The 20,709-nt window shown below is 38.7% G+C and overlaps 1 protein-coding gene across 2 annotated transcripts in view; it reads right to left on the reverse strand.

The window, feature by feature from the left end:
* Nucleotides 1–71: 71 nt before the first annotated feature.
* Nucleotides 72–20,709, reverse strand: part of ITGA2 (integrin subunit alpha 2) — a 65,919-nt gene continuing 45,281 nt past the window's right edge. For both annotated transcript variants that reach the window (XM_083816263.1, XM_083816264.1), the window contains exons 17-30: nucleotides 20,544–20,695; nucleotides 19,336–19,446; nucleotides 18,918–19,000; nucleotides 17,357–17,498; nucleotides 15,694–15,786; nucleotides 14,686–14,762; nucleotides 14,504–14,587; nucleotides 11,694–11,796; nucleotides 10,772–10,882; nucleotides 10,185–10,289; nucleotides 9,760–9,873; nucleotides 7,464–7,553; nucleotides 3,819–3,935; nucleotides 72–3,062 (exon numbers count right to left, since the gene is read on the reverse strand). In XM_083816263.1, coding sequence (XP_083672389.1) covers nucleotides 2,973–3,062; nucleotides 3,819–3,935; nucleotides 7,464–7,553; nucleotides 9,760–9,873; nucleotides 10,185–10,289; nucleotides 10,772–10,882; nucleotides 11,694–11,796; nucleotides 14,504–14,587; nucleotides 14,686–14,762; nucleotides 15,694–15,786; nucleotides 17,357–17,498; nucleotides 18,918–19,000; nucleotides 19,336–19,446; nucleotides 20,544–20,695 — 1,472 coding nt within the window. In that variant the 3' untranslated portion in view covers nucleotides 72–2,972. The remainder of the gene's footprint in view (nucleotides 3,063–3,818; nucleotides 3,936–7,463; nucleotides 7,554–9,759; nucleotides 9,874–10,184; nucleotides 10,290–10,771; nucleotides 10,883–11,693; nucleotides 11,797–14,503; nucleotides 14,588–14,685; nucleotides 14,763–15,693; nucleotides 15,787–17,356; nucleotides 17,499–18,917; nucleotides 19,001–19,335; nucleotides 19,447–20,543; nucleotides 20,696–20,709) is intronic.

A 20,709-nucleotide genomic window follows, 5' to 3' on the forward strand; every position in this document is an offset into this window, starting at 1 on the left:
TTTATACAGTGCTTTTTCAGTAGCATTTGTTTTCTTTAGGGTGCTGTTTAAAAATAAATAAGTCTGTGTTCAGCAGTATTCTTGTTTTTATTGTAGTAACGCTGTTAGGCCCTCAGGTAGGCACCACAGAGATACAGTCCCTGCTCCCATAGAGCTTACACGCTAGCTTTCAGAAGTCAGTTTGCTTATAAACTCTCTTGTTCATCACAAATCTAAACGTAACTTTGAGTTTAGACTTGAATCTAGTACTTCAAGAAGTCAGCAGCTAGATTCAGGACCAGAATCAGGTATAACTTGAAATTGTTGAAGGTATTCCTGACTTCTCTTCCTGCAAGCACAAACAGAAGCATTTGCTGAAGCCCAGCATTTCAGAATATTATTTCACCTGTAACATGCTGTTTTAAAAAAGTAAAACTAACAACAACAAAAAAAAAACAGTACAAAATATACATAATATTTCCAGCATTACTTGTGGCTGTGCCAACTTAAAAGTGCAGTAAACTCACCCATTACAAAAACTGTGAACTAGCCATGTAAGTATTAATCATAAAAGAAAAATAAAACTAGTAACTTGAAGTTGTTAGGATACAAAACCTTATGCATTGCTATGCCTTCCCTTTATTTTGGGAAAAGTCTTACTTCCAGGACCAGGGGGGAATCCTGTTGTCTAGGACAAAATAAAACCCAGTGTAGATTAGTGAACTGAATCATTGTTGCGCAGCTGATAAACTGTTAAATACCCAAGAAGTTGGGTGTCTGCTACTCACCTGTACTTGCCACCTAAGGTGGAAGAAGGAAGTCTAGTGACTGCCTCCATCATTTGTGGTGCAAGCAGTAACAGAAATGAAGGATGCTAGTCTGCTCCATTGTGAAATTCCCAATCTGGCCTGGACTGCAATGACCTTAAGTTATGTAGGAGTTTCTCACACATATAGGTGTGGGATTTTGTTTTCTTTCTCACAAGTTTATACAAGAATTGAGGCAGACAAATTTTTACCCTTATTCTTAGGGCATTTGCCTGCAGGGTTCATAACTATAGGTCAGGACCTTATTCTTTAGATCTATACAATAATGGCTACATTTTTTTAAACTTGTTAAACAATTGTTTTGTTCACAAAATCAGCTGATGGCAACAATCTTATTTGACAGTTAAGATCAGAATCCAGATTATTTTTCAGAATGTCAAAACAAACAAACAAAAAAACCAAACCACACCTCAAAATGTGTAACCTTTCATAGATACAAAATAAACCCAAAACATAAAATTATACTGAGCACAATGCAGCTGTCACTGCAAATGAAGCTGTTATTTGCCAGAGATTGGTTGGCCCATGACTGATTAAAAAAGACTGAATGAAACTTTCAAATATGCTCACATCTAATTTTTGAAAAGTTCCTCAGAAAATAATTCGAAATGTGCCTAATCATACTGACAAACTAGGTTTGGGAGAATGAAAACGTGACTTTGGGTTCTGAGTCACTTAGACACATTTAAATGTTTTACTCTTCAAGTAAATCACCTCGAGTCGGAAACAATTTTACTTGCATGACAGCATCCATAAAAAGACAACACACGCATCTTGTCTCACAACTGGACATACGTATAATTAATTGCCAACCACAAGAGTGAAAGGCAGACAAAAGGCCAAATCCCCTGACTGTTAACCAGTCTTACAGCAGAGGACTTTGTGAGACCGAGCTTTCATTAAAACCGGCCAGCATGTGATAAATTTGAGGTGTGTTAACTTACACAAAGTCAACCAAGTGTGCTCAGAGCTCATCCAGAGCACTACAGTACTTTACTGTATAAAGTATAAGTTAGCTTCTTCAAGACACGAAAACGTGGGACCAAATAAAACATGACAGGTAAGAAGGTCATACTGAACTTTGGTCTCTTGGAGGGCACTGAGATGTTAAAAAAAAAGAGTGCAGTACACAGTTTATAGAGCTTAGGTCTTCTCTGTCTTCTGTCCTAACATGTGCATAGTTCCTCAGTCATTATCCCCTTTAGTTCACTTCATGCTCTTGGTCTTGCAAAATCTTCTAGTACAGAAATAAAGGCAAGATCTTGAGTTTCTTCCCTATTTATGTCAAAAGCCAAACTGATGTCAGAGTGACTGCGCGTGTAAAGCCCAGTGTAACGGTATTGGTAGTGCTCCTCTAGTTAAAATTTGAAAAAAGTTATAACATGGCAGAGAACACGGTGTAAGTGGTTATGAAATTCATATTTTCTTCTCAGAGACAGTATGCAGAATGCAGTTATACGTATCATTTGGCAATATTTAAGAAAAAAAAAAACAGTATACTTCAGTATTTTGTGACCATAGTGCAAGGAATTTGGTGGTATTTTGGAACAGTATGCCTGTCCATTTGTCCTACAGCATACACAGACATCCTCATACACAGTTCCCACTTCACAGAATAGTTAAGACAAAGGTTTGCTGGTGCAAATCATTTCTCTAAAACAATAAGGATGGAGCTAGTCAATGAAAAAATGAGTTTTCTTCTCCCAGTCTGGAAGTGGTATTCACCACACATTCATCATCAACTTAATAGAAAGTGTCCTTTACACATATGGTATTTGTCAACTGAATTACGAACTGATGCTGTTCCACAATAATCTGAAATAAATTGCTCTGTTTCACTCTGCAGTGGATCAGAAGTGTTGCTGGCACAATATGTTACTGTAAACTCCGGACCTGCCAGTTCTAAAGGCTAAGTTTGTTTGAAAAGCAAAAATATACAAGAAAAGGCACTATAAATCATTTTTTGAAAAAACAAACAAACTGTCCTGCAGTTACTCTCATAATAGAGTAGAATCTGTAAAATATTTTCATCTATAAAAAAGACACTTTAATTAAAAATGTGTAAATGTTATTAAGCTTTAAGGCACTCTAGCTGAAGAACTGATTGTATCACAACTTCTGTTGGTGGCTCAGATCTCCTCTCTTTATACAGGTAACTCTTCATCTTCAGTCTTTGTCCTTTGTGAGTTCTGTAATTTCATCAATATCTTCTGTATCCTGTGTCATTTTTTCATACTGTCTCTTGAAGAAGCCAAGCTGTGAGAAGTATTAAAATAACATGGTCACAATCAGTCATCAATAGTTATATTTCTTGGTTAATCTAAACAGTACAATGGTAGAAGTACATGATGCATGCACATGCACACATACAGTGTTTAATTTGTAAATGATTCCTAACTGTAAAGTGAAAGGAGCTGGGCCTTAAACTTCTGCCTGGTACAACAAATGCCAAAACAGCAGTTCTGAGTAGCCAGTTGTCTCCCTGCCAAGGTACAGGGATCTCTAGCCTGCCTTGGTGTGCCAGGGCTTCAAGAGCCAATGCTCTGGCACACACAAAAACCTTTCCCTCCCCCTTATCTAGATAACCTTTGTAAATCACTTTTTGCCCTCGCCCTTCTCTGTTTTTGTCTGTCCAGCACATGTCCTCTCCTTGCTTCTGTTTCCCATCCTTGCCCACTCAAAATATGAGAGTTCAGAGTCCAGTTGGTGAATTGTGGAGGGAGACAGGCAGTGTCAAAAGACAAAAATGCTGCTGCCCTCATTTTGCACCATTGGCAGCCCATTTATCATTTCACGTTGCTAATTTCTACGGAGACTCACTTCAGAATTTTGATTTTAAAAGCATTTCTAAATGCTCCCATCAAGGGTGCAATGCCAATGCAATGTTATTCTTACTACCAAACTGTGTGTGCAGTTTTGTTCAGCACTTATGAATCGAGATTCCAAAGAAAAGAGCCCAAATGTATTTATCCCTTTCTGCCTTTCTTTTTAAGGTTATAAACACCTACTTACTTTCCATAAAACAGCAACCAGTATTAACAGCAAGAGGAGTCCAGCCAATATACTGCCAATCACAACACCAATGGGTATCTCAGCTTTCTCATCTGGCTTCATTATTATAACTGGGATCTGAAAGCAGAGAGATTGTGCATTAAGGGTTAATATTAACTGCACATTAAGTAGGATTTGTAAACCAAGTCCTTACCAAGAATAGCTGTACTGCATGCATTCCAGGATCAACCACTGGAACATGCCAGGCAATTGCAAACCTTTCACGAGTGTTCATACACACCTGCTTTCACCACAGTAGCACAAGGCAGTGCCATTTAACCATTAGGGCCCTCCACCACTCTTAGCTATACACAACAGGCAGAGAAGCAATCTCTTCCTTTCAGCTTTCTGCCTTACCAGGAACAAGGGTTCTTTCGGAGTTGTCCCCACAGCGCATGGACACCCTACCACGAGGTAAACCACAGATGCTTAAATGCAGGCTGGGAATAGCCTTGCCCCATCTGCTCAGAACAGACAGTTCTGCTGCATCAGCTAGAGAAGAGCTACTTCCAGCTGACTGTTTTCAGAGTCCATTATTTGTGGTGGGCAGCCGTAGGAGGCAATACTAATCAGAGGCCAGACACCACCATGCAGTCACTGTGGCTGCTCAAATTTCTTCCCTCCTGCCTGGTAGTACCACCTCAGTCTCCTTTGTCTGCTGTTCCTGCCTTCCTGGAAACCACAAAACAGCTTGCTAGTCTTCTCGTGTTAATCTGTGTTCTCCTGAGTTAACTTTATGGATTTGCAGTAAGATGTATGGGTCAAACAGGAGTGCTTCTAGCACATCTGTGCTTCCTGAGCAATACCAGAGAGCTCACAGAACAGCAAAGTGTCTGTAAATTCATTTTCAGGTGATACTGTATCTAGTTGCATTGAGTATAACCAACTGTATAGTTGCATCTAACAGAGTTGCTCAGGGAGATATTGCTCTAATATTTATGACCTGTCAAATCTTTGGATTTAAGCTTGGAATGACATGCATTTAGCATGAAGATGTTTTTTTCTTTCCTGAAACACGATAAAAGAAGAAGTCATGTCGGTTTACTTTCTCTGAGTTGCTTGCTCAGTGCATTTGCCTGGTGTAATTTAATCCTAAGATTTCTGGGAAACTTGCACTGAACTGAGATCTCAGTGATTTAAGTCATTTCTGCTGGAAGGCTCTAATGTTGTGTTAGGTGTGGCTATATGTATTCATTTCACTGAGGCAGGCTGGCTTTAGGTATTTTCTAACAGAATAGCCGTAATGATGATTGTAGCAGGTTAATGTTATGTCCTCCAGCTGGCAGTCTTTCCCAACTTGGAAAAAAACTGAAAGCTCTTACGCACAAATATCAAGCAGCTTCCCCACCTAGCATCACATTAATTTATTTGACTACACGGCAATCCAGCTCATCCAAATAAAAAAAAAAAATGTGTAATTTCTATGTGCAGCTTGCCTAGTAATGCTTTCTCTATTAGATTAACAGGGAAGTGCCACTACTGGAACGGTAAATCTATGCCTAAAAACAAATGTCTTCCTTAAAGTCAAACTGTGGTCAGTAAGACACTGTGGCTGTAATTCACCTCATCTAACACCGTATCTACCTACAAGTTAGCCCTTGGCTTCCAGTGGAGAAGGATGGACTTTTTTTAGGGCACAATTCATCTTCCTATTTTTAGCATCACCTTTGAGATGAATGGCATCTCAAAAATACCTATTCTTTCTACTGATTAGGGTTTATAGGAGTACTAACTCTTGTGTGGATATCTAATGTAGTTGCTAAAATGGATTAATCCTACCACTTCAGTTGCCTGTCTAAAATAGCAAGGTAAGTAGGAAATAAACTCGGATTGCTACTGCACTGTCCCATTCCAAGTAAGTGTGAAAGGGGAAAAAGTGGGTACCACTCTGTCCTTCCAAGCACTGTGTCCACTGCTGGGTACTTGCTCCATCTCTGAAGTGGCAAAGGAAACTGCCCTAGGGAGAGTGTATGGTACTCTGCCCTTCATCAGCTGGCACATTTGCCAAGAGTTTTCACAGGTCAAGAGGCTCTCGAGTAAGGATAAGACTGTAAACTTCACTAAAACACATTGTGTTTCTTAGGAACCCTGTGGATAACTTTCAGGGTCTGCTCAGCCACTGCCTCAGAGCTGTAGAAGTCCCAGTTGCAGATCATAGAATCATTTAGGTTGGAAAAGACCTCTCAGATCAAGTCCAACTGATGTTTTAATGGCTGGCTGAAGAACTACCTATTATTTGTCAACTAACTTAAGTAAGAGTAAGTTAAATAGTTGAATTCTGATGCTCCTGAAATAACCAAGAGCAATGCTGGAAATGTAAATTTGGTAGTATCATGGTCCAACCATGGAAAAATACACAGTGAGCTACCTAAAAAATCTGTACCATAAGTGGAATATTTGTATTGTATGTTAATGAGTATCATATCCTAGCAGAAGCAGTATCATGTCACAAAACAGAGACACTCAGCACACTTCAAATACAGGTATGTAATTTTTCTACAAAAACATGGCATTAGTTCCAGGCCTACGCATCTATTTCCTTTCCTTCTTCAGGGTTTGTAGGTTTCCCAGGATAGAAAAGGGTCTGTTCAGAGGTTCCTCATAATAAATAAATAAATAAAATAAAATAAAATTCTCTGTGAGAAAACAATGAAAAAATAGTACTGAAATATGGTCTTATTTCCATATTCAGATAGGCTGGTCAGTAACTGTCTTGGTACACACTTAACTGACTCTTCCACTGCCTGTGAATGGACTATACTACATACTCTCACAGATAGTTGACTCTCTTACTAATTTGTATTTTGGTCTTCAAAGGACTTGATTATTTTTTATGGATGAAAGAGGCTGGTAAGTCCTGTAAAAATAAATCTAAACTTAGTCTTGCAAATGGAAGAGCATCACTTTCTAGATAAGTCAGGAGAACAAGGTATTTTATTATTATTATTACAACAGCCCAGCAAAAATGTATTTTTAAGTGCTGCTTATGTTTTTATTTAGTGGAGGGAAACCTTGGGAAAAGGATTCTAAACTAGCAAAGTGGTAGTTTGGTGACTTTTCCTAAGATTAGCTGTGTCCATATTGTCCATATTACAGCCATTCCATACACAAAAATGTTCCTCAGTCTTTCACAAATGAGATTAAGCATATTTGCTGGAGATCTGTGCAAAGTATCTGTCTACAAACATCAAACTAAATACACTTAACAGAAGACTATAAATCAGATTTGCTAGAATGTTTCCCAGAGTTCATATATCTATAGCAATTAATTCTGTTGGAGAAAGAAGTCCAAATTTTGATCTTTTCATGCACAGGAAACTAAATGAGTTTCACAACTTTTCAGCTGGGTTTTGCTGGTAGTTCTATTATCTATTTAAAATCTGAAGATTTTAACTGTCTCGTTTATATAGCAGTCAGCTGAAATTAAAACATTTTAGTAACTTAAGGGAGTTTGTATATAACCAAAAGGATACATTAGTTCAACATACTCAAATGTCATCAGAGCTTGTAATTCGCTATGTACTGCTAAATGACACCGAAAATTACATGTTATCAGTTTAATTCAAGAAAAGAGAAATTGAAAAAGTCTACTTATACTTCACTTACAGTTAGGGTATTCTCTCCAATTATAAATAAATCAGTGTTATGCGTATTGATTTCTGCCTCTGCAGAGAGTTGCAATGTCTGGAAAGTTGACTGAAAGAGAAGATTAAGAAAAAAACAACTGTAAAACTCTGTTACAGGACAACTCATTAGAATATAGACATCCTAAAGTAATTACCTTGTTTTGAAATGAAGTCTTCAGAACCAGAAGAAATTCACAGTATTAAGAAAATTAAAATGATCTTTCTTTTTATTTGTCCCAAGATAAAGTGCATATGGAAGTAAGTATGTATCAGTAATCCAGACTTAATTTTGCTATTTTTATTAACATTTCCTCTTTAACAAATAGTTCAAAGAAGAAAAAGAAAAGAAATAGAAGAATTTGATTATATATCCATTTTTATAGTCATTTCAAATCTGTTGCTTCAGCTAGCTGAGAAGAGATAGGGAAAAATATAATGGTGAGAAAGGGAGAAATCTCTCTGGCCTTTGAAAGAAATGGAAATTGGATGTTCTTTCCCTTCTTTTCCCCCTCACCTCTATCCAATGCTTCTCTGTTTTTCCTTGTTTATTTTTTCCTACCACGATCTGTTCCTCTCCACTGGTCAAACTCTGACATCATGCCCTCAGCTTAAACAAAGACAACAAAAATCTAGGCCAATTCCCAATTGAAAAGAGACCTTATGCCAGATACCACTTCCTCTGCAAACGTATCCAGAGGCAGAGAAGCATGGCTGTGCTTATTCTGCCATCTTAGTGTTGCTCTTATCCCCCTGCCTTAGACATGGCAATTCCTGATTCCCACAGGACCACTGAGAGCAGATTCAGGTTATGGAAGCACTAGCCAGCCATTCTAGAAGCAGTGAGTGCTTTGTCCTTTTGCCTCTGAAGCCAGTTAGTTCTAATAAGCCTACAGCCACTGGCAGGGCCAGGTATAGTGGACTTGACACAGGGAGCATGAGCTACAAGGCGTTGAATTGACTGCAGGTTACAGCATATCTGCACCATGGCTATCTGTGCAAGTGGTCTGTCCTGCGATCCTAGGTATGGAGAAACCTGCCTATGCACGATTTAAAGCACCTTGCTTATTCCTAAACACATCTTTCTTTGCTTTGATTAGCAGGTATCATCAAGTCTGCTGCCTTCTCCTTGGGCAATGATTGATTGCCACTAAATAACAAGGCTATGATGTGCATCATTGGGTGCTTGCAAGGGTATTTGCATTGACAATCAAATAGAAAATGACAAAATGGAAGATGAGAGGAAAACTAAAACATTCAGTCTTCCCTTCCCATCTCCCAGTGGAAAACAAATTGTTTCCATGCACTGTCTTGTGAGGGTAGCAACCTTTTACTTAGGCCTCCACCTTCTGCATATCTATCAGCACTAACAAATGTTCTTGACCCAGCTGATTTGAAAAACACCATCTTTAAAGACAGGCAGATGCTCTTCTTCACAAACTTGCCATAAGTATATTACATTATCAACCTGACCTTTTCCTTTTAAGCGCTGAATGATGAAGCTGACAACAATCCTGCTGTTCTATGTCAATACTTGCTACCAGACTCGCCAGACAGACTAATGAGACTGCGTCATGTTCCTGATGCTCTGTGCAAGCCTAGGACTCTAAGACAGTTTGGTTGGTTGCCTAGCTGAGGAGCCAATATAGTCTCATTTCAGAAATCTGGTAATTCGAGATGATTTATATTCTGGAGGACACATAATGATTTAAAATGGGAAAGTCAAGGTTTTATTGATGCATATTTTTAAGCATCCTGTAGCTCTTTAAGCAAGGACTGTTTCCTTGACACCAACTCTGATAAAAACAAAAAGTCAATTTAAAATAAAAATCCACACCTTCTCTAACAAATATAACTGGCAGCACTAATAGGCTTTTCGTATTTTGATGTGACTTAAAATGATCACTATGTAGCCTATGACATTCAAAAGCTAAAAGCAACATTATTTTCCAGGCTATGACTATGCTCTGCTGTCCTACGCTGAATTTTGTGGAAACTCTAGTTCACCTTAAATGAATTTAACAGATGCAGAAAATGTTTTTATAGCTATGAAGATCTGTATTGTCACTGCATTTTCTTAGAGTTTGTCCTGGACTGAAATTTGCAGTTCTGTTATGCTGCCTCACTTTTTGATTCAACTTTTCAATCTGGAAAAACACAATAACATAAAAGAATATCTTTCTAGATTGGGAAGTTCTCTTTAATGAACTTTAAAAAATACCAGGAACTAGGAAATACTTGTGTATTGGTTCCTTCATGAAGATGCAGGTGATACTCACAGCAGCAAAAGTACCATTCCAGATCCGGGTGGAGACATTCACAAAATACTCTCCTTTCAGCACGAGGTCTTCCAGTTTGCATGTGATGGTACTGCACTTTGCATTTTTACAGTTCTTCCAGGGAAAACAGCAAGGAGAGACAACAGCATGCATTAAAAAGTACAATTTAACAATAGGTCCTTTGATATCGAGTTTAAAATTTTACTATTCTGTGCCTGCAAATTGAGTACTTGCACACAGTGAAGAACATTTAGTGCTGCTTCTCTCTAAGGTAGATGCAGTTATGTGTGAGAGTATCCATAGGAGGCACTCCTGCCCTGTGAGTGAAAAATGCCATGGCCACCACAGTCATCCCCACAGGTACAGCAGCAAGGATCAGCTGTACACCCCTGTCCTACTGTACAGCAGACCTGACGTGTACTCACCATTTCTTTCAAAGCCCTGAAGTTCTCTTTCTTGAAGGATGCAGAGTAAGATCTTTTTCCTATTTGCAGTGGATTTATCTGAGCTTGACAAGTAACACCTCTGGCCTAGGAAAGGGATGGCAGGAATTAAACTGGTTGACATCATACTCCAAAATGTATAGTCATCGTAAGAATATATACTTCTGATGACATGGTGGCTGTGAAATTATAGGTTGTGAATTACGTAATACTGGATGATTTTGGAATCTAACAGACCATGTATTTTAATCAGAATTAAACTGAACTGAAAGTTTTGTCCTGATCTAAAAAATCCATTTTTACTATTGTCTTCCCAGGATCTTGGAGAACCACCTAATTCCAGGGTCATATGAAAAGTCAGCTGTGGACTGTACAGATAATTGGCATCTGCCAAGGAATAGACTGGTGTACAGTTGATGTCTGGTCCTCCCCAGTCCCTTTGTAGGAGGGGGCATACAGAAAGGGCGGGGATTATCCGAATCTCAGATACACTGTGAAGGAAATAACTGATGTAAATGGTGCTGGTTAAAACCCCCAAACATATCAACTTATATAGTGCAGTCCTTCACCTGATCTGTTTCAATTGCAGTTAGGTACATCAGTGGGTTGTCTTTGTTGGTCAGCTCTGGAAGAAGGATTTTCACAGTTGCCATCTTCACTGGAATTCCTCCTGTTGTTACCTGCAAAATAAATAGCTCACAATTAATTCAGGTAGCAATACTTATATACACAAAAAGTATTTGGCATAACAAGAGAATCAGAAATCACATACGATTATGGAAGAACTGGATTCCTTTTGCATCAATGTTTTTTGTATTGTCACATTTACTGTGGTAAATAATGAAATTATGCCCTAGTGGAAAGCATACTCTATAGCTTCAGGCCCCTGCCTGTTTCCTTAGCAAAGCTCTTATTATCTGCATGAAATATTTTTTGAAAAGCAAATATTCCACAACGGCCAATAGGCTTTTACAAAAGCAGTTACAAGAATATAAATGGAATATAAAGTTTCTTCCACATTGCATATTTAGATTTTTTTTTTGAGCTGTGTAATAAATGCTGTGATCTGGCTAGTTCCTGCATCGTGTTTGAGCGCTTAACCCCTGCCAAACTTCAAATTTCAAAGTCCAAGCCTGCAAAGACTTGTTTTCCTTTATCAAGTCAGCAGAAGACAAATTAGCTCTGTGAACAAATAGTGTAAGCTATCCTGAAGTTAAGCATTAACCCTCTTCCAAATACGTAAACAGTGCAGGACCAATCCCTCCACCATTCTACTTAAGTGTTACGTTCAAATTTCATTTTTGACCTCATCAACATTGTAAGGATTTATCCCTCCTGCTATTTGCAATTTTCTTCCCCTGTTTGACTGATTCAAAAGCATCAAATTCAGATGGTGAAATCAGAAGCATTTTTTTTCAACTGCATTTTGGGACCCAGGTGCAGGCAGAGGTAAGGCAGCTTCTCAAAACAGAACCAGAAACATTTACTAACCTTAACTGAGAAGTTGAATGCGGGGCCAATATCTTCAAAATTATTCACAGTGGAAGGAATGTTATGACCAGAGTATACTTCATAGAAGTTGATGTTGGCAAGCCTAGTTAACAACCGTAAAACAATACATTTCAGTTTCGCATCTACTTTGAAAACATATGCAACTGGATGTGCTTTGGTTTGTTCTAAGTTTGTGAATCAGGTCAGAATTATAATCGCAGGAAAATCAGTCGCTTGTCCTGCTGTTTGAACGTTAAAAATTTAGTTCAGAAAATAAGTGCTATACTGAAGCCAACCGAGCACATGAAGACAGCAGGGCAGCATGAGATGTAGGTTCTGTTCAAACTTGTCCTTGCCACAGTGCATCTAGAACCCTACTGCAAGCTCCTCTCCCGGGCAGAAATTACAACTTTCGGCCCTAATGCCCTGTGCTACAAGTGGGTTTGTTTCCTCACTGCCTGGGTGTGGAAACACACAGCACCCCGTTTGTATGCATGCCACATACCTTACAGCCCTCAGTCTGCTCTCATCCACTTTATTACTATAGTTTTTATCATTCAAAATTTCTAAAGTAATGTGAAGGTGGTTGCAGCCCACTATATCACGAAATTACAGGTGTGAGATGGAAAAACAGGTTGTGAGGGCCTGTGGATGACTCAACCAGGTGAGTCTGTGCTCAAAGACAACAAAACATCCCTGTGTAGTTAATTGCATCCATGTGCTCCTTGTGACCAACTACTACTGCTGAACCATCCCATAATCTTTCTGGTCTTCATCCTACAGGAGGCTTAGTTAAGTAATTTCGAACATGAAAAGCTAGGGAGTGAGTTAACAAGGAGCTATCATGACTCCCTACATCAGCTCTTCATGTAGCACAAAGTGCAGATCCCTTCTATTTGGCAATGCAGCTCTACCCAGTTAATCTGGGTAACATCTGTGCACACAATCCCAAACTCACGTGTGCAGTCTCAAAGAGATGCTTTTTGATTAGTTGTGCTCCTCCATACTGTGTCAGGGATCCTTCTCATTTCTTCATGCTTCCTCCCAAGGGCCCTTTCCTCAAAGACCCTCCTGACTAGACCTGCTAGGAAAACCCACATGAAACATTTTCTGCTTCCTTATTGCTCAAATATCTGGCCTTTCTGGTTTACATGATATCAGCTTCCTTGTCCTTGCAGATGTCACTGATAAGACTGATTCCCACCTCTGAAAACCCGAATCAGGATGTTTTTCACTAGAAAAGCCTATCTTCAATGAGTTGACACTTTTTTCTCAACCCTTGTAATTTAAAAAGTTAGTTATTTGCTAAATTACCTGCCTCAGGAAGGAGCTATTTCCAGATAGATACTTCCTAAGTGTTAGAGGGTGTATAAATGAGCTATCTCCAAGGGAAGCATTAAAAATCGTGCGTTGGCTTAATGTGTACTTCCTTCAGTTCCTTTAAGCTGTCTCATCACCAAAAATAACTAAAATCTTTTTCCAACTCTAGAGATTCCTTCATGCCCTGACTTGCATATGAAACTGCATTTTCTCATACTTCAGGAGATGCACCTGAATTTGAAACACTATTTTATCTTGAGTAACTCTTTTACAGGCTCTCTGCCTAGTCTTTTCTGAAGCACTGAGCTTCTGTTCTTAGCGCTCAGCTAAATTAAATTTGCTGATTCAAGTTTGCACTTTTTCAAATTCCTCAGAAACTACTACTTAAGTTGGTGTGATAGGCACCTACTCAGATGCTTCTGTAGTCTCTGCGCTGCTGCTAACTTGAATAACAAAAACTCTTCTGCTGATGTCTCACGTGACTTTCCCAGTGAGTTGAAAGAATTTGCATCACTGACCTAAATACATGCTTTTAAGCAACTAAAAAAATCCAAAAAATTCTGCAAGACTATAATTGGTGCACCCAACTGTGCTGAATCCTGGGCCTTATATTTTTAAACTGCTGCTGCAAATTAAAATCAGGTTCTGTACTGTGGTCCATATTCATGCAACGACCTGAGCTAGAAGTTCTTGTGGTTACAGTGGCCTTTGAATGTTCATTTCCTAAATTCATTGTTGCTGTGCATTTTAGGCAGCTAAATATCTTACCCTACAAATCCAGCAATTAGGAAAGATGAACACATTTTTTGATGGAAAGTGAAGTAGTCTATCTTAAACTAAGAGTCAAATCAGTATATTTTTGTTTCATTTGTAATTTTGGATAAACTGTAACTGGAATTATTCTTGTCTAGAACCGTAACAGATGAATTACTAATTTCAGTACATCCAAACACACTGGACGTTTCAAGGGCTGAAGATGAGAAGTTTCAAGGGCATGAAACTCTCACTCTCCTTAATTTTCTTTGCTGAGAGAGGTATGCATTTGAACTGGAGCATTTTGTTTTGTTTGTTTGTTTTTGTTGTTATTTTGCTCAGTTTTGATCTGTTCAACTTCAGATTTGATCCAATTTCAGTAACATCTGAGAACCAGAGGCTGATCCTGATATAGCATATACTAACTTTATTACCAAAACCATGGGCAGTGTTTGAGTTTTATACATATTCCATCCATGTGAGCATCTGATCACCTGTAACAATTGTACAACGGTAAACATGGATCCCTAATTTCTTACTACATATTCTATAAATTTTTACATATAAGATTATCGGAAGAACATGAAGTTCTGCTATTGTTGACAATATAAAAATTTCTTATGAATTCCAAAATGAAAATAAAATTTCAGTATATTATCAGTGGTCTTTCAGGACTGTTAGTATAGTCTAAAGCCTTTGAAGGAAACGACAGTGACTTTTTCCATTATTTAACATACCTTGTGAAGTGAATTTCTGCATCATACCGCAAAGGAATTGATAAGCTGATCTGGTTGTCCTGTTCTTGCTCTTCATTACTTTCACTGTTTATCAAAACGCATTTAAGTCAGGTGTTACAATATTATTTTGAACAAATATGGTATTAATACAAAATTTGCTTTCATAAAATTATATACTTTACCTCAAGGCATGAAAACTTAGAACAGCCATATTCTGAAGATTTTTCAGGTTAAAATCAAAACTAATATCAAAAGATACCTGTGGAAGAGACGAGGAACACCAAGAGCACTTACCAATAGCAACACAATTATTCCCATGTGCAAACATCTAGAATTGCCCTCTGTAACTGAATTTTCCTATTTCTGTGTACTATTTCAGTAATCTCTAATACTACAGAATCTTTTTTCTCTCATGTACAAATTGACATCATTTTGTAAACATTACCTACGTGCATTTTCAAATGATACATGACTAGCTACAAGCTGCAACAAAAGGTGTTTGCATTGCTTCAGTCACATTTTTAAAAACCAGCACTTACACAAGCTTTTTATTTACATTTTAATTTGATTCATTGCAACAGGTTCGCTTTGATGAATGCCATTAAAAGTTCAGAATAAACAAGCTTTTTATTTTTTTTATTGTTTTGATTTTGCAGAACATCATATTTATATTACCCCTGGCAAGTTTCTTATTGCTCCAATTGAGGTTGGAAGCCTATTTCTCTTTTGCCCCACAGGAATAAGAGATTAAGATCCATAAAAACAGGGATATCCCCAAATTTTATGGGATATATGAGGAAAAAGTTTATATGATCTATGCTAGGGGATGTGTGGGCCTCCCCTTGCATCTCAATCTGATGGAATTGTGCTGAGCTCCTGAGAGACTATGCACAACGCCTGACTGCTCTGAGTCCCCAGCCTTCACCCTCCAAGAGTTACAAAGCTACAGAGGATCCATGGGCGGAAAGAAATGTGCTTTAGATTGCTTTAGATATTTTTTTTTTTTTGCGTTTAATCTGGTAGGCTGGTAACAAAAATTTAGCCCTTAGTTTGCTTCTTTTAGTGCCCCTGAAACCCAAGGGAAGTTAACAATTGCCATATCTAAAAATGCTTGCCACCAGTACATGCATATAAAGGGGAAAACAACAACAATGCTTTGGAGTATCACACAAGGTTATTTAAATTTGTACCTGTTGTCCTGTTCGGAAAACTGGATAGCTTATTTGGCAAATGACTGTAGTTTGTGTTGTTCCTGTCTGACATGAGACTTCAGTCCCATCGCTCTGCAGAGGAAACAGAAAAGTCATCTTAATGCTAGTTTTTGATAAAAGACAGGAAATTCACAACTTGCATCTTCAACAGGACCTGTGTTAGACTAAGGGGTAGTACAACTAAGTGTTACAGCAATAATTCCTAAAGATGAGATGGTTGGGGAAGAGAGGCAGGGCTAGGGGTGAGGGAGAAGGTGGGATAAGGACTGGTCCTGTGTCCTGGCTCTAATGATCTTGTGAGAATTTTGTGCTGCACTTGGAAGAAGGAATACAGACCAGAGTACAGGCTGCCTACTGCATTCTCTTACCATGCTTTTTACAGTATTACTACAAAATTTTTACAGTCATATTTGCATGACCTGAGAGACAGTTAACTACTCTCACTGTAGAATTTAGTGTGCAGAGAAGAACTATCATACGTTTTGTAGGAAAGTCTACAATACATAAAAGTTTATTTATTACTTTGCAGAAAATTTTGCATGTCATCATCTCATATCAAAGACAAACTCATAGACCATAGCCAGTTATCATAACATAGAGAAGAATTAATTAAAATGCACTGTTTTTTGTTAAACACATCCCTACCAGACACTTACATTCATGACTTACACTCTGACAAGAAAAAATAACAATTCTCTACTTTGAAACAGGCAAAATCTTCAATTGCAGGCTGAAAGAATTCTAATCAAATGGACTTTTAAAGCAGAAGAAAATCATAGCTCTGGTGTGGCCTTTTGACATGAGTGGCATGAGTAATTTTGTTGGACAAGGATAGGGAGGTAGAGGAGCAACCTCAGCACTTCATGGAGTACTTCTGCCAGCCCACTCTTCAGGAAAATGCAGCTCTTGGGCAGTGATGAATGCTCCCATCCCTCCTCTCCCTTCAGTATGGCTCTAGATTTCACCCCTAGTATTATCAGACACCTCTCCAGTAGCAGCCTGACAGCAGAAATCCACTCAAGTCTGGATTTCATCCTACATGAATTGTTTAGAAGTAACAATTCAGATTAAAGATTTATTGCACTCTCTAAAATAGTCTGTAAAATTCCTTTATTTTCCTTTTCTAAGACACAATTCATTGTAAGAAGAGTTTCTGGTATAGCAATCATTTCAATCTGATTAACTGTCTAGCTGAAATACATGGCTTTGGCAGTAACACCATTTCTAGATCTAAAGCCTGTGCTTTAAAGGTGCATCCACGCTGCATGCTTAATTTATCAGATATGAATTCCCTGTGGCAACAGCAACTGCATTCAGGTATGTTGTTGGGAGTCAATCAGCAGATGTGGGTGCCAAGGCCTAAAGTGAGGAAAAGATGACTGAAATACTGAGGTGAGGTCAAAATCAACAGGTTGCCAATTTTTATGCTGAGTTGGCAGTGTCTCTCCTTGACCTATATAAACTGATATGCTGAAGGGAATAATTCTGGTAGCCAAGAAAATAAACTGGGAGAGAGCTTTGCACACACATTCTCCTTTCCTGGGACAGGCACTAATAGAAAGAAAAAAATGTAAAATGTTTTCCCGAGTAGCTGGAAAAATCAGTGGCAATAACAGAAACAGTGAAGATGAGTACCACATACCGGTAAAGACGAAGAAGCAAAAAACAAGTTGTCTGAAAATGTAGCCTGTATTCTGGTATTATACGCATTTTCTCTTTTATTTCTCAAGTTCACGTTGAATGTTAGTCTTTTGTTTTTGCTGCTGACAATGAACTGCTGTTTGCTGTTGGAAAGTAAAGTTCAATGTTGTAAATGGAGGTACCAGAACAGCTGTGGATCATGAAAATGTATTGTACTGTGTTGCCTCTAGTCAACAAAGAATAACAAGCACAGCAAGACATTTCCTATGTTCTATACGCATAAACCTTCAGCTTTCTAAACCCTTTGACATGAGAAACTCTGTGATGGTGTTTTTTAAAACCAAATAGAATTAATGTCATCTTAAATTCTGGGACCTTGATTCTGTACAGTCATAATCACTTTGCTGAATTTTCAAGGTTTCCACCCTGGTGAGAAGGTGGGCAGAGAATGGCTGTCTGAGTCATATGGCAGCTCCAGGAGAAGCCAGTCTTTCTGCATACTGTAAATATATGTGTGTAAATATATGGTTCTGGATTATGTGCTGCCCAAAGAGCTGATCTCTGCTACCCAGTAGTGCAGCCTGATGCAGGATCCCCACTGCTCCTCGCAGGAGGGACTGAAACAGCCACAGCTGCTCCCCCAGCACACTTCCTTTTCTGACAGCAGACAGCCAGACCTGACTCTTCTGAATCCTCACTGTCTACTCATCTCTAATCTAACAAAAGTCAGGTTTGTCTACACTGACAAGAATCCTACTTCTGTATCTGTTATCATATTGCTCCTCTTTTTCCTTGACTAGTTATTTAGACAGAAATGCTAATATTTTTTTTCCTCCCCTCTGCTATTTCTAAGTAGCATAAATAGAGGAAGAGCAACTGACATCGTCTACCTGGACTTGTGCAAAGCATTTGACACTGTCCCCCATGATATCCTTGTCTCTAAATTGGAGAGACATGGATTTGATGGATTGACCACTCAGTGGGTAAGGAATTGGCTGGATGCTCACACTCAAAGTGTTGAGGTCAATGGCTCAGTGTCCAAGTGGATATCAGTGATGAGTAGTGTTCCTCAGGGGTCAGTACTGGGACTGGCGCTGTTTGACATCTTTGTTGGTGACATGGACAGTGGGATCAAGTGCACCTTCAGCAAGTTTGCCGATGACACCAAGCTGTGTGGTGCAGTCGACATGCAGGAGGGAAGGGATGCCATCCAAAGAGACCTGGGCAGGCTTGACAGGTGGGCCTGTGCAAACCTCATGGAGTTTAACAAGGCAAATGCAAGGTCCTGCCTCTGGGTTAGAGCAATCCCAAGCACAAATACAAATGCCCACAAAATGGGCAGAGAATGGACTGAAAGCAGCCCTGAGGAGAAGGAGCTAGCTGATATTTAAGTTCCCTTCCAACCCAAACCATTCTATGATTCTATGATGATTCTATGATTCTAAGTAGATGTTGAACTAGAAAGATATTCTGAAGAAATTCATCCAGAGCCTATAGAAAAAACAACCTATGAAAACTAAGAAAACACCATACGCCACCAATTCCACTTATTCAGCTCTTACCTGTGATCTCCCTTCTGCTGGACTTTCAGAACAAGATCACAGATACAAAGTTCATCTTCACCACAGTCTTTAATAAAAGGAATCTACAAAACAAATAATAAAAATAATCCTGAATGACAGTGCTCTACTTTAAAATTATCTAGTCACAGCAGTCTTAAACGCCTTTGAGGGGAAGGACATTGTTATCTTGCTTATGAGAAAGTCCCTTTTGCTGATGAGAAAGTCCCTTCAAATAGCATTAAGAGCCCATGCAATTCCAACGTATAAAAGTACTGGTGCCTGCTTTCAGTCCAGTGACTTAACTAGAACACCAGTTTTTATTTGTATGTAGCATTTTGGTATGTGCATGTTTGAGGGGGCACACGTTATGCACAGAAGTATAGTCATGTCTTTTCCAATAGTAAGGCTGTATACTTACACTGTAGGCCACAGATGTTGGAGAATATATATCGAGGACAGGGCTGGAGCCAGGATTTGTAAGGCCAATGTCAACACGCAAACTAAGAGAATTCACTGCATCAGAAGGTTCCTGTAAAACACATGTTCATATGATAGCTGTCAGCACAGCAAACAGTGCAAAACTGGTAACTCTGCTGTAAATTGATAACGTGTAGTAATACTTGCTCTTTCTAGAAGAGCAAGTAACAGAAGAAGAGAAGTAACAACATAGTCTTTTAAATGTTCCTGGAGACTCTACTCATCACACTCACTTCTAGGGCTAAGCAACACGCAGACTGTCTGCATCTGTGGAAGCTGGCTCTCAAAAGCCACCAGCAGGTGATTTTTCTTCTCACCTGGCTGCAGAAATCAAATTCCTATTCCACTTTGCTTTGCCATCACAGAGAGCAGCTGGGCCTGGGCAGGACTAAAACACAATACCCCTCATGTCTTTTCTGCTTCTTGGTGCTGGGTAAATACTCTTCTAGATCATGGTTCTACAATGACACTAGATGTGACCAACAAATCAAAAATATTTGTCCTCACAGTATTTGGGTATGCAATGAATAAAAGAAGGAAGTATCAGAAAGAGGGATGTGAAAACATTCCTATTTATTATTCAGCTCTGACCTTGGTGGTTTGCAAATATTGCAAAGCAAAGCATGTATCAGTCCTTTCGCTTTTTAACTACTTGACCTAGCACAATGCAGAGAGCTTACTGCAAGTCTCAGTGCTGCTGCGTTTGGTCTTTGGTACTAGGAAATGGTGGATGTTTTTGTATTTTTATTTTTCCCAAATACAGCTTCTGTATACTTAGGGCTAGCATGGATGAGAAACCCACCTGAAATGTTGTTAATCTGAGATAAAACATTTGCATATATTATGGAAGATTCTTTATGGAAGAATCTACTGAAAGGGAAATTAAAATCTATTGAAACTATGGACTATGAGCTCTGTGTTACATCAGAGCTGAAGTACATAATTAACAATGGCCTCTACTGTCCTCAACACCTGTGCTAAATAAGTCAGTTATTAGTTTCTTTGAAATCAGCTTCGTATTCTGTATTTTTTGTTACTGGGGAACTTGAGAAACTTAAATCATGAATTAAATTCATCTTACAGACATAAAATTCATCAACACCTTCCTCTGATCATTTTTGTCATGAGGCTCCTTGCAGTTGCACTTACCTGTACGTTGAAGATGTCATGAACACAATTCTTTTCACGATGTACCACAAGATCCCTCTGCAAGTACCTTTCATTATTTTCTTTGAACAATCCTCTGGAAGTCACTCTAGAGGACTGGAGATCTGCATCCAGTGTTGCATTATACTTTATAGCTACAAAAAGAATA

This window comes from Anser anser, assembly GCF_964211835.1.
Source record: "Anser anser genome assembly, chromosome: Z".
Classification (NCBI taxonomy): Eukaryota; Metazoa; Chordata; class Aves; order Anseriformes; family Anatidae; genus Anser; species Anser anser.